At 38.4% G+C, this 15,076-nt stretch overlaps 1 protein-coding gene across 1 annotated transcript; it reads right to left on the minus strand.

Moving 5' to 3' along the window:
* Window positions 1-7,662: 7,662 nt before the first annotated feature.
* On the minus strand, window positions 7,663-13,009 carry LOC103810074 (the record flags this gene model as incomplete). The annotated part of the gene is made up of 4 exons (XM_009082959.1): window positions 7,663-7,815; window positions 9,257-9,409; window positions 10,199-10,285; window positions 12,867-13,009. Coding segments are annotated over 4 exons (536 nt in total), but the record flags the coding sequence as incomplete, so codon positions are not given.
* Window positions 13,010-15,076: the final 2,067 nt, after the last annotated feature.

Consider the following 15,076-nt stretch of genomic DNA (forward strand, 5'->3'; position numbering starts at 1 on the left):
CTTTAAACTCCTCGACAGTAATATCCTAACTGCACTTTCCAGTTACTTCCTAGGACTTCTGAAAGAATCAAAGTGGAAAGACCACCTGCCAATTCTCTTTGCATGTAAGAAGAAAGGCAAGTTGGGGGAGGAGGGGTTGTGTCTTTTCATGTTCTGTTTTCCCATAAGAACAGGTTAATATTTTTACCTATTTATAAAGGGAAATACAGTATCTTCATTTTATTAAGTTCCTTTTGTTCAGAAATACTTGTCTTCCTCTTCCTGTGGTCCACCATGACTAGCATATCTGAAAGTGTTGTGTTTTTTGTCTTTAAGTGTTTCCAAAGGTCCTGCTCGTTATTTTATCTTCCCTCATTTCCTGAAGGAAAGATGAAGTCTATGCTCATCCTACCTAATTTTTAAAACAGCCTTCTTGATGTATCCAATGCCAAAAACAAATAGTTCCATAAGGATGTATGGTATTAGAGCAGTAGAACATGATGTAAGTAGTGATTCTTTTTTATTCTCATTCCTATAAAAATAGCACAGCTTACATATGAGTGCATAGTGGAGTAACTGTGCTTAATAGATTTTGTGTCAATACCTACCATGTTGGGTTTTTTGCAATTTTGTGTACTTCTGGCCCTGAACAGCAGCCTCATGAAGTTAGTAACAAACTTTGCATTGGTTCGTTGGGAAGAAGGGTCAGACCCTGGAAGTTGTTGGGTTTTTTGTAAATTACACAGGATACTAGAACCATTCACAGGACAAATCACTTAACTTATATCTGAATGTAGTAATTTGTTTTGTGAAATTTTGCTTCAAAGTACTGGCACCATCTGCATTATGCGTGAAAGAACAATCTGAAACAACTGAACTGTGCCTTTCCCACAGTAAATACATTCTTTTTGTCAGGAATGGTTACTTCCAGCTCACAAACAGCATCGTATCAATTCGTGTAATTTCTCTGTAGGTTATGCAAAATAATGTAGTGTTCTATGATAGTATTATGGTCATGGTTTGCATTCTCAAAAGTTGTGATTTTTATCACTGGGAGCAATTTGGAAGAAAGCATGATTGAAGAAGAGCATCTTCAAAGCAGATACCAGTCTTGGAGGATGAGAGAGAGAGATTTAGAAGACTTGATGTAGTCATGTTTCAGGCCACAAACTATTGATCTATCAGAATCAGTTCAAAGATAATATTACACTTTTTATACAAAATTACTTTTAGACATTATCCTTCATTCAATGTAGTCTTACATTTGGTGTAACCTGGCAGCTGAGCATGGTAGGATGGATCACTAGGATGGTAATGATAGTTAGAACTGATAAATCTTAGCCGATTTAGTATCTAGGTAGTTTAGATTCTAGGATGTGTATTATGGCACATTCATACCTGTACTTGAAAAAAATCGGAATTCTGCACCCTTTGCATAGGTAAACCTGCTTTAGAAAATTTGCTATGGACTTGGGCCGTGGAGGTCTGCAGGCTAAATTGCTGCAAGCTGAGAGCCCATCAGTCAAGATACCAGTTCAGAATAGGTTTGGTCACTTAGTGAATCTACTGAGGAATCAGTTCCTTTGCCTGATTTGATGACTTTTCCATTTTTACCATTTATTGAAAATGCTTTCTACAAAGGGAATGTTAAATGTGACAATAAATACCTTTCAGCTTTTCCAGGATTATTGTAACTGCAGAAAAAACATATTGACTGTTTCTCCTTTGAATTGTAGATGGCAAGTTTCCTAGTTTCAAGTCAATGCCCATACAGTTACCACATTATCTGCTTTTTGAGCTGTTTGTGTAATTCTTTGCTTTCAGTGCAGCATTTAGTAGATTACTCGAGCAGCACATAATTTGCTTCATTTACACTTCTGTGATTTATCACAAGGACTTGACAGGGGATTAACCTGAACTCAGAAAAAAGGATTTTAAAATTACTTACTGATCTTTTAATTTGGCCTTACAGGAAGATCTATGAAGCATACTGCCTGTTGACAGTAAAATTGGATAATTTGAATCTGCAATAAATATAAGCTATGAAATTATATTTGACTGTGCAGTTTGCTACTGTACAGTGAGAGACTATCAGAGGCCCAGTATGTTTCCCATTTATCGACTGATTTTGTTACTGGATGACATAGGTCTCTAAAGTCTCCGGTGTTACAGACCATAGCCTATGTTACACAGGTTATCAGCACAAATCACTGTAATTCCATCTCAGTGGAATGTTTGTGGGAAACTGGATTTGCTTCCATAATGCCCCTGCAGAATTGAATATGGAAAACAAATTTGTTGCATTGAAAGTAAAAATAAAATGTCAAGGGAGTTAGATTCTGAATTTAGAATCTCTAGTGTATTATACATCAGGAAGTTCCCAAATTTAGTTTATTAACAATCTGGGTCCAAACCCTCTTGCCCTAGCCTTCTCTACACCTTTATGCCTTGGTTTCCATTGGAGGAAAAAACATGAACCATGCACTGTCTATTTAAAGTGAAAATTTATTGATGTGATCATTTTAATGGTTTCTGTACCAAAGTCTGACCCTATGACACACTTCCTTTTACTGTCGGCCACTGGATCTTCCTAATGTGCTTACTAAGGTTCTTCTATTCCTTAAAGAAAAAAAAATTATAAAGGTAAAATTCCATTTAAAGGGACAGGGAGAAGGCTGGTTTTGAGGTCTGACCTGGGGGTGTTTGCATTCCCATTTTGCTTTTGTGATTTTTCTGGACCTCTCTGTGCCAGGGAGGAGTGCAGGATCACTGAACTATGCTGATAGAAATGCAGTGGAGTTGTGAAAAATACTGGCTTCAGTAGTAAAACCCACATAGCATAAGGCGTAATCTTTATATGATGTATCTTACACGGGTTTATATTTATGCATGATACACCCTAGGTAGTTTCAGAACTGGAATCTCTAAATAAATATACAACACCTTAAGTATGTGGTTAAATGGGTAATTATAGCTTCACTCTTACACACCACTGCAGGGACGTGGGCAGGGGGAGGTGCTTCACCCCCATTTCAGGTTGTAACTATGAAATTAATGTTTAGGCAGATTTTTTCAAATTCACCAGAGACTCGAAGAGCCCTTAACTCCAGTGAGCAAATAGGAAAGCTCCACGCGAGGGTTCCCGGGCCAGAGGGGGAGGGGGGAGCTCTCCATGGTGCTCTGGTGCCGAGACTCACGCAGTGCTGGGGCTGCTCGAGTGCTGCCACATGTCCTGCGGGTTCGCAGGATGGGAACTCCAGATTGTGTGTTTTAAGACCTGACGCAGCCTAGGCATCCTGGAAGTTCTCTGTCATCTGCAAGAGACTAGCTCCTAATTCACATCGCAAGTGAGAGTTGGTGCCTGAAATGCAGTATGCAAGGAGAGCAGTTTCATGATGCTTACCAAATCAGTGGAGGGAGCTATGACTGCAGTAGTTTAAATGCTAATAAACAAGGTATGTGTCAGTGCACACTGATGTAGGCTATGTAATTAGTCTGCATATAGAATTAAATGGTATTGTCTGTGTATTGCAAAGTTCACAAGAAGTGCTAGTTTCCATCACATAATTTTGTGTATGTGCAAAGAACAAACCTGCTATGATTCTTCTTTTTTTTTTTTTATCTTGGCTGACAAATTTGTTTTGTAAGAGCACTTTCTGCAACTTTAATTCTATCCAGTTTGACTAAGCTAGGAATATTATATGAGTTGTATGACAGGGTAGAATTTTAATCTTTGGTAAAATTGGTTTTAGTGATGGGTGAAAGTAGTTTTATTGCCTTTCAAGTACAGCTCGTTTCAACTTGTGATTGTTTTGTTGCTGGTTGGTTTGGATGGTTTTTTTCCAGCTTGCTGAGTAAGGTTTGAGTGACCTAATTGTATCATTGGAAGAAATGTTAGGTAAAAAAATTCTGTTAACTGTATTCAGTAGTTACTCAGTTGATATTTTCATTCCAGTATTCACAGTATGAGATTACTTTTGCAAACTAGTTTGGTTTTTGTTTTGTTTTCCATTTGGGTTTTTGGTGTTACATCATTCCAGAATCCACATTTTTGAAGGATCCTACTTAGTCCCATTCCACTTCATCTTGCCAGAAAACAATTTATTCACATTTTTTCTTAATTACTGTTTGTTCTTTATAAAGGTAATCAGTAGGGAAATCATATTTCTCCAATTTGAACATTAGATTTTGAGTCATCAGATATTCCATTTAATATAGCTGAATATGGAACCTAAGTTCTAAATAGTAGTGTATGGTTTACCATAGTTCTGTGTTTCTATATTGTTTCCTGGCAGAACCATGAATGGATTTGGGTGGGATCTGTGAAGTGCTGAGTATGCTATGACTGTTACAAAACCTGCTTTATATGATTGTTCTAATTCTTGTTTTTCGTCCTTCATATGATACTTAATATGTTTGTCTTCTTAAGTTTATTTATTGGTGTTCCCTGTTTTTAAATGGCATGTTCATTCATGTGTTTGGGGTGATTACTTTTGTCAGCATTGCGTTTATCATGTTTGCCTTGCCCCTCAGTACATTGAATATTTGTGTTTGTGACCACCCAGCGCGGTTTTCTTTTGCCAGAATTCCTGCGTTTGTTTGCATCTTATTTGGTATATTATGTTTATTTTAAAGTGTCCTGTTTTAATTAATAAATGTATATCACCACCTAGTGCTAATTTGCCACTTATTAACAGTAAAGCAAATATGCCAATAAAACGTTTTGTGATGCATAAAGTTTTGTAGTCAAATGTGAAATTGTCTTAAATAAAATAGCACAGAGATACACAATATAATTTCAACCTTATAAATATTGTGATGTCTTTGATCTCAGGTTCACCAGACCTGAATCATAGAATGGTTTAGGTTGGAAGGGACCTAAAAGACCATCTAGTTCCAATGCTGTAACCCCGTCGTAATAGAATGCCACGAGATTTGTCAGGCACAATTTGCCCTTAATGAAGCCAGTCACCTCCTCATTTTCCATGGGCCTTAGCATGCTATCCAGGAGGATCTGCTTCATGATCTTGTTGGGCACTGAGGTAAGACTTGACTGACCTGTAATTCCCAAGGTCTTTCTTATTTCCCTTCTGAAAAGTGGGAGCTGTGCTTACCCTTTTATAGACAGTGGGAACTGAACTGCCACAGCTTCTCAAATGTGATGGATAGTGACTTAGAGGCTTCCTCTGCCAGTTCCCTTACAATCCACAGATGCATCGCATCAGGTCCCATGGACTTGTGCATCTTCAGGTTCCTTAGATGGTCTCGAACCTCTTGCAACAACAATGCTAAAATTCTTTTTAATATTTTTAGTTACCTAAGTTGTTTCTTTCCCTTGACACCTTTCCATAAATTTCAGGTATTTCTAAATCATGGTTTGACCTACTCATCATACTTTTTCATTGTGGCCAAATAAATAAACAAATACATAAATGAAAGTAGCAGGGAGGTAGGCATGGTGGTGATAACACCATGCAAGGTTTGCATCCCTTTGCCTATTCCTGCGAAGCAGTTTATTGCCACATTTGTTTGTGATTTCAAGAGTAAGCAGAGGAGGTTCTCAAATGAACAAGTCAAAGAGCACAAGTCACTGCATTTAGCAGTTAATGAATCTCCTGCCTGTCTGATTCTTGTTGCCAAATTTCCTGAGTCACCCTTTACATGCAAACATTAAGAGAAGTAATCAGAAAAAAAAATCCACAATTTCATAATCACTCAAATTTCTGCTTTAGGTCTACTCTTGGTCTTTCCTTGTCTTTGAGACTGCTTCATTTGCCTCATGATTTAAGGTGTGAGCTGCTGCTTGAGTCTTTTAAGCTGAGTGAACATCCATTTTGTAGTAGCTAATACTGCATCTGTGTGGTTTTGGTTTGATTCACACTACCCTTTCCTTGCCAAGTGGTTATTAGGCAATAAATGTTGGCTTTCATCTTATACTGAATTTCCAAAAAAAATCAGAACAACTATTCTTCAGTCTGAGACAAATTGAAACCTCAGTCTCCCGAGTCATCTTTCAGAAGAAGGAATTTCCAGAGAAGTCCTTAAAATAGTTATTACATTCTCCTTTCTGCAGTATGATTCTGGGAAATGTTTCCCTTCCCTATTACATAAAAGATTAATGGATTGGGTCTGGACGTCGGTTTTTTAAGTGTTTGGAGTTAAAGTCTCAATCACAGTTTTACAAGGATATCACTCCAGCCTCATGTTCATCATAAACAGATGGATTGGAGAGGGTGTATTCTAAGGAAGCATGACATGTTTGCTGTGCTCCTTTTTCCTCCACAGATACAGTACAGTGATCTTATTCCAGTCAAAGGAGATCTGTACAGTTTGTTGAAGCACATCCCACTGTTTTTTCAGGTGTTTATTATGAATACCAAATTTATTTTTTTCAGAGTAGTTCCACAGAAGAATTCTTTGAGCACGGACAAAACAATATATGTTGGTTTATGCTGAGCCAGGAAACAACAGGCTCGATTAACTAAAGATTTCCCAAAGTATTTAGTCCAAGTTCAGTTTACCTGAACTGGCCAGCTTACAAGTAGCTAAGAAAAAGGTTTTTTGTATTGGGAAGTCCCTGGCAGCTGCAGGTTACATTTCTAGCTATGCTTTTAATGACTAGTTGTGGAAAAAAAAAAGGCTAAAAAGCAGTAATGATAGTCAGAAAGTGAACAGCCCAATTCCTTAGAAGACAAATATTTTATTACCAAAGGAGTTATAATATCAAAGTAAGAAACCGTAAAAGAGTTACAAACAACTATAAAAATACTTATTTTCATCCAAAATTAAATATGAACACTTTATTAGTTAAATGCCAATATATTATTCTCTGACAATATTCACACGCTTTGAGTCATGTTTGTCTAACATGTTAAAACACATCATATAAAATAATTGCATGTAAGAAATCACAAATCCAAAGCTAATAAATTCCACCTCCTCCTGCAGCTAACTCTAGGTTAACCAAATACATAAGGCTAGTGCTGTTTTCAGTCAACTGAACAAACTTACATTCAGGTATCTCCTTTTTTGCCTTCCATAGGATTCACTGTCTTGCCTCTACTTCAGCCAGCAGAATCATGCTGCACCTCTCAAAAATCAGTGCTATTCCTAAGTTTTTCAAAACCTTAACTTTCCCCCTGTTTCTCCAAATTTCTGGGTTTTTTTCAAATCCTATGCTGAAAACACTTTTGTGTCAGCAGAACATACCCAAGATTAGTTGCTGCTTTGGTAAATTGTTCCTTTTGGTTCTTGATGTGTTTTACGTAGGTGTTAAGAAACCAGCTACTTTTCCATATTGTTGTCTTCACCTGCACCTTCTAAGATGGTTTTATAAATTGCAGTAGATGCATAAGCAGATTGCTTTCATATAACAGTATTATAAAGTTAATTGAAAAATCAGAAAATTCAGAGTAGTTTCCAGAGCACAAAGGTGGGACACAGCCTTCTGCAGAGTTCTTTGTTTCAAATACTGGTGTTTTATTTCCACTTCTTGCACCGCAGCAGCTTGGTTTAGCCATTTCTGGTTATTCCATCTCAAGGACCAAAGTATAGTAGCTTTCCATCAGAATTCTGGCTTAAACTGTTCATGTAAGCGAGCAGGGTTACTTGAAGAATGCATATAAAAATGCAAAGATACCAAGTAATGCCACTTTGAAAGAAAAGAACAGGATTCACCTGGAATCACCTGGAAATCATTTTTTCAAATTTATTCCAGCAGGATCGAAGGCTAGATATATTTTCTTTCAGTTCACAAAGTTCTTGGTTACATTTCTTTTTGGCCTGTTCAGCTGTTTCTGTATCTTCTCTATTTTGTATATTTACCTGTGGGCAAAACTGAAAAGAATAATTTACCTTGTTAACTAAGAAGAGGCTTCTTCTATTCTTACAGACATCTTTTAAAACAAACCGTTTCCATTCCATCTCAATGAATAATGGAGATACCCTACATGGTAAGCCCAAAAGCAGGGCTGCTCACACAGCATGCTGTCGTGGTACACAGCCTGCATCACTCTGATGTTCTCACTCCAAGCACAGCTCTGCTGCCCCCCCTGCCCATGGGACCAGGAGACTGTGGCTCTAACACACAGCAAATAAGGACAGATGAACCCAGTGTGTCCAACTGAGAATATGTATGTACTTTATGAAGTAGCTTGAAATTTATCCTCCATTATCTGAAGGACTGAGAAAATAAAGCCAACTGAATTGTGAGACAAACTTTGCATGTATTGAGACTAGTGAAATAGGACAGACCTGTTCCAGGGGCTGGTGCTGTGGCCTAGTGTTCAGGATCTCAACCAGACAGAACTACTGTGATTCTTGTTCATACTCAATGACTGCTCATAATTTTTTACCACATTATTTTAATTGCTCTTTAAATAAAAATAGGCACCCACAAGGTTAGGCAAGAATTGCAAGGTTGACACTCTGACTTATATGACTTCACTGGGATACCTTTTAAAGTTAAGGCAAACTTTGGATTCATCACAGGAGACTAAGCAAAATATAGACATCAACATTACTTTGAATATCTGATCCCAGATTGTAAGAGTCTCTCCTCCATTTCAAGAAGAAAAAATAATGAGTTAAATGCAGCCTTCCATCCAGCTATTTAAGAATGATATCCTTCGGTGCCTATGCAGAGGCTTTTTGATGTGGGTCAACATTTTTGTGTTCAATAGTTAACTCTGAGCCACACTTAAAAGAACACTTTTCCATTGCTATGGTAGTCTGTAGATCATTGTGCTACATTTGAGAGACACATCAAAAAGAAGATCCTGCCAGTGTTTAAAAATCCAAACAATTTCATACCTTAATGTTCTTGTTGAATTTGAGATACTGTGGTTAAAATAAAGACCAAAGGAAGAGATTATGGAAAAGAGAGAAACTCCCCCTAATTGTTTGTTGAAACAAACCAAATTAAACATTATTCTTAGGGTAGAACCCAATGAAAAGTAACAGCTATGATTTTATACTCTAGAGAAGTTAAAGGCCTTTTTCACACAAATGTGGTCTTTGTCTTCTACAGGAGAATTAGCTCAGGTGTTTCAGTACAGAACCAGAGTAGATATCTTCACCACAAACTTCCAGATTATTGTCTCAGTCTTTGCACTGGGCTTAATATCCGTTACAAGACATATGCCACACACAGCAAAATTCATCTTGTGCATAACATGCATGATAGTTATACCTTCGAGAGGTAAATGTGATAGCCTGTGTTGAACAGCTCTAAGAAATAAGTCAAACACTTAAATTAAACAACATCAGTACCACTCACCCGTTCCTTTCTATGTCTTTCACATTTGCACTGTAGAACTTGTAATGTCCCACATGAGACGAATGCTGCCTTTGATCTAAAGGCTTTGTTGATTCTCTGCTTAGGAAAGAATCTGAGCATGTTGCATGCCATACTCTGTAGTGATTCTATTTCCTGTAGAGAGAGCAAGAAAAAAAATGTCCTGAAAGGTCTGTGCACCATTATATCTTTTCAATGTTGGTTTGTCTTTACAAAAAAAACCACAAAAAAAATCTCCATCAATTACCATTAGTATCTTTGGCTTTCATAGTGTCAATCTTTTCCAATAAAACATATGACTAATCTGACCTACCTGCCATCTCAAAAATATTTTAAGTAGCAATTTGTAGTAATAATAATAATAGCATAAGGATGTCAGGGAGAAATCACAGCAATAATGAAATCACTTGATACAGTTAGGAAAACAGCGAATTATATTTGGAGTCTGTCCTTTTACCAAGCCATGATAAAATCTGCGGCAACAGCTGACAATTGTGCTTTTGGCCCAAACTATTATTTAAAGCTTTTAGACCTGAAGTGAAAAGCTTAGCCAATATGATTTTTTCTGTAGAAAAAGAAAAAAGAAAAACAGAGGTTGGGAAATTTTAATGTTTATTTCCCTTGGCAAAATAAAGTTTTCTGTATTACTTTTTATTAAAAATCTAGAAGAATCATTATAGTAGAAAAAAATCACCCCTCATTTCTTGGATATGGAATTGCTTAATATTTTAATTTTAAAAGTAACAGTTTACTTAACAAATTGTGTGATTCCAGATTCAAAAAAAAAAGCACAACCCTGAATATCATGATTTGACTATTAAAAGGTAGTATTACACTCTATCGCTCTATGTTATTCAAGGACTGGACCATACAAGTAACTCATTTGAGTTTGTATTCTCTAAATTCTGAGAAGTCAAATTTTACCTGAGTATCATTGCAGAAAAATACTTTGATATTTTCATGTTTCTTATTCTTGCAGCACCTGTCACGATGCTCTGCAGACATATTTACCTGTAAAATATCACATGTGTTTAGGCATGGCAGTACTTTTAATCAAGTGAGCAAAGTTTCGCCCTGACAGCCAGCGATGTCAACACTAAATTGTTCTGTAGGCTCTTGGGATCAATGTAACAGGGTCAGTGTGCCATTCTGAGCTTTTCCTTAGCATGCAGACAAATAGAACCCAATTCCAGCTACACTATCTAATGGTATTCACCGAATCCCAAAATGGTCAAGGCTGGAAGGGACCTCAGGAGCTCATCTGGTCTCATCCCACTCCTTGGGCAGGGCCCCTAGAGCCAGTTGCCCAGAATCACATCCAGATGGGGTTTGAGTATCTCCAAGGATGTAGATTCCCTTGGAAATCTGTGCCAGTGCTCAGTCACCCTCGCAATGAAAAAGTGCTTCCTGATGTTCAGAGGGAACGTTCTGTGTTCCAATGTGTGCTCTCTGCGTTGGGTCCTGCCACTGGGCACCACTGAGAAGAGCCTGACTGTGTCTTCTTTGTCCTTTCCCTTCAGGTATTACACATATCGATGAGATTCCCCCAAAGCCTTCACTTCTCCAGGCTGAACAGTCCCAGCTCTCTCAGCCTTTCTTTATTAGACAGATTCTCTAGTCCCTTCATGGTCCTTTGCTGGACGCTCTCCAGTAGCTCCGTATTTCTGTTACTACTTGCACACTTGTCATCAAGATGACAATGGAACCCTACTCAACAGAAGCTTCATTTTCTTCTTTAGCCTGTATCAAGATAACCCAGTGCAACCAGAAGGGCTTTAAACAAGCCAGCTCATGACAATATCGGGCACACTTAGGCATGTATACGAACACATTAGACAACTTAATGCTTACAGTTTTTCTGCAGGTTATCTGTAACATTGTATTTCACAAGACAGGTAGAACTTCATCCAGGAAGTGTTTTCAAAACCAAGAGTTTAGGGAGTCAAATATTCACTGGCAAAAAAACCCACCCTAAACCAAAACAATAAAACCAACCCAAAAAACCAAACCACCACCATTTGGAACCTAATGCACATCTCTGCTTGCAGCACAACAGAACAAAGTTTTGCTGCAGTCACACAGCACCAACCACCCTGTGGCTTCATTTGCTAACTGCTACAGGATTTACCCATTCTCACTGGCTTCCTGAGACCACCTTTAGTATAACATACACTAAGCACTTCTGAAGGCAGTTGATCAGCTGTGACTAAACCAACCTAAGGGAAATCCTGACCTCAGAAAAGGCATTAGTGAAAATTAAATTAACTTAGACAGATCTAGTACTACTACTCATCTCCATAACGGCTCCAAACATCAGGCTGAGGGACTGAAAGCTATTGACTTTGGCTCTGCAATTGCAGGGAAGTGCCTAGAGTGCAGTTCCTATTGCCCACACAGCATCCATGATGTTTGCTGTTAACTTACAGTGACAAGATGATACACAGATTTCATATAGAAGACAAATGAATCTCTCTTAAACTGGAAAAAATAAAGACAGAAAAATGAAGAAACTTGCACAGTAGTTGCTTGTGCATGCCTGTTCTAGAAAGTAAAAGCTTCAGAGTTCAGTACATTCCCATTAGTTTTCACAAACATTAAGGATTTATTTCTTTCTTTTGAAAACTGGTTTAGTTTTCTTACAGTCTCCTAAAAAAAACTATGTCTTAACAAAACCATATAATATTTATTACAAAGAAAAAAATTATACTTTCAAAATGTATGTGAAAGAATGGCATTGCTCCATTCAAATCCTTGATGCCATCCTGGGGCTCTGACTACATCAGGCTCTATCCTGCAATTGGGCAGTGGCAAGGCATTGCTAACTCCAGCCTGTGACAGCCCCCCAGCCTCCCTGATCCTGCAGCCTGAGCAGAGCTGGGATGCACCTCATGGCTTTCCACCACAGGAAGACAGCAGGATCTGCCTCCCAGAGACTGTTATTCCTGCCGTATTATTTTCTCTTAAAGGTCAGGTATGTTATTACTGATCACCAAGAGGGTTTATATTTGTTCTCTAGGAGATACTTGTCTTTGTCAGAAATAAGACAACAAACTAAAGGGAATACTTATTTATTTGAATGTGACTATGAATATTTTCCCCAACTTTAATGCCTTGCTCAGGATAAGGTAATTTATCAACAGAGAAGTACCTTTCTCTCTTCACAATCTCAACTAATGCAACATGATCAGAATGTTAAATGATTGTTCCCTGACCCTAACAGTATTTTGTTTCCAGATGAGGACTTGTGTGTCTTGGCAGAGAAAGGCTAGAAACCACTAGCGTAATGCTCTGAAGGAGCTGGTGTCTAACTACAAGATACACAGGCAGAAATACCTAGATCACGGTATTTATACATGAAAATAGGCAACTTCCACAGACTTCAGAGATTCTAAATAGTCTGAATTGTTGCATCCCCTCCAATAAAGCCACCGTTCCAGGATAATGTCTGATTTTAAATTGGTCTTTTCTTGTGTATTAACACTAGAGCTATGATGATGATGATGATGATGATTATTGTTGTTGTTGTTGTTATTATTACCTATCATCTAAAACTAATCAACAGGTTTTTGAAAGCCCAAGACCTATTACCTACCAGCTCATTGATGTCGTGAATTAGTATATTCTCATACTTCACACGGATTTCAGTTGTTTTATTTTCCATTGCGCAACTAGATGAATTCACTGGAGACAGAACAAGGAGTAGTGGCAAAACTGGAAAGGTAGATCTAAAAAAGGCTGGATTACAAGAAGAACTGTTAAGTACATATTGAATGCCACAGAGTACATGCTGCATTAATAAATACATTCTGTAATCTGTTAACATAGTTTAAAAGAGATCTTTGTACATCAAATGCCTTGTGCCTTACTTAAGAGAAGGATTCAGCTCCAGAATAAGACACACACTATTTAGGTGTCTAAATACTCAAATACTCATACTCAAAGACAATTTAGCCAGTGTGGTTAAGAGTCTACAACTATTGAGCTGATCAGCTTCTTGGTGACTGCTTGGGCTGAATTAATCTCCAGGCTTCACTGCAGGCATTGATGAGATTGACCATAAGTGAACCATAACCACCCCAGACATATGTAGACAAGTAAGTGTCTCAGTCAAATAGGTTTAGACGTCCAAATGTCTTAATGTGCAGCTGAATCTCATCCTGATTCTACAAATCCCCATGAACACATTTTTCATCAAAGGAGTGTTTAAACACATTTTCAGGCTGACCAAAAATACAAGTCAATACTACTGGACATAGCAACATAACCTTCTCTGCAAGATTTTTGCAGTCTTTTAGAGCAAATCTCACTGACCCTCACTTTGTTTCTCCCTTCAATGGACTGTCTTGCTTTGCTCAAACCCCTGGTCTTCTGTCCTTGCATGATATCCAAGAAAATATGAGTTCTGTGAGGATGGGCAGAGAGAAAAGACCAAAACACCATAAGAACCAGAAGGGACTGACAGGGTTAACAGGAGGCTGCAGGTGACTGACCTGGTACTGGGAGTGAGGGAGATGGGGTACATGATGATAGGTGATTAGGAAGCTCATAATTGGACACTGGTCTACAGCTAGACTGGTTAGGATGATGCTTAAATGGAAGGGTTTGGATAAAAAAAAGGCAGAAATTTAGGTTGGAGGACTAGCAAAGATCACAGCAGGTTCTTGGACTAGGTATGAGCTGTTTCTACCTATCTCTGCTCCTGAGTAAGAACAACAACCACATACAGAGTAACTGTGGGGTAGCAGCAGAGAAAAGAAGAAGGGATGCCCTGACCCTAGCTGCTACTTTCCTTCCTCTCTGGTAAGGATGGGAGCATTGGGTACAGCCAATCCAGCCCTCAAGAGATGGGCACCTCCAGACTTGGGTGTCACTAGGAAACCACAGCCTTGGAGAGAAACCTCAGCAACTCAGAAGAAAGAAATGAAACTTGACCATAATTTTTACTGAGTCACCTGACCTCTGTGATGTAAGAACCACAGTCACACCATGAGCTCTCTGCTATTCAGACAAACGCAGTCCCTCACAGCCCATCCCAGCCAACTCCCTCTGCTACAGGATACATTTCCAATCTCCCATCGCACCTCTTGATTCCAGTGCCAAAAAAAACCCAAAACAATACAAGATACAAGCAGCTGGAGTATGCTGCTTCACAAACATGCTTCAAGAGACAAAAATAAACTTCCAAATTCAAATCAATCTAACAGACTCCATCACTTATAACTTGGTTTGTCTGGCAATGAGTGGAGATAACGTGAAAACTGCAAAGTCACTTCTATACTTTATTTTTTCTTTCTCTGTATTGTACAGATTGGCCATCTTTTTTAAATGAGAAAATTACATAGTCAAAGCAAGCAATGGGCTGCACACTCATGAAGTCCCTTGAGCAGGACTGCAATCAAATCTGTTCAAACATTCCTAAATGAGTCCTCTGGAAACCATTAGACAAGCGTAATAAAAAGTTCCAGGAGCTTTAGACTGAAAATTCAAAGGAATTCTCTTAAAATTAGGTAACTTCAAAAGAAGAGGATTTTGTAGCGCTGCATATGATTAGCACTTCGAAAGAAAGAGATAATGCATTACTGGTAATACCCCATCTTTTCAGTAAACTCCCCAAAACTCCTATCTGGAAAGCCCCCGAAATTCTTCCAGAAAAGATGGGAAGAGTTAGTATTCCAGTATTTCCAAACATTAAAAAAACCCTCTTGGATTCTTAGAACCCTCCTGTGCACAGAGCCCGGAGCAGGTCCCCGGCTGGACCCAGCGGCACCTCTGAGCCGACCCAGCCCCGCATACCCAGCCCAT

This window comes from Acanthisitta chloris, unplaced genomic scaffold (genome assembly GCF_000695815.1).
Source record: "Acanthisitta chloris isolate BGI_N310 unplaced genomic scaffold, ASM69581v1 scaffold11669, whole genome shotgun sequence".
NCBI lineage: Eukaryota > Metazoa > Chordata > Aves > Passeriformes > Acanthisittidae > Acanthisitta > Acanthisitta chloris.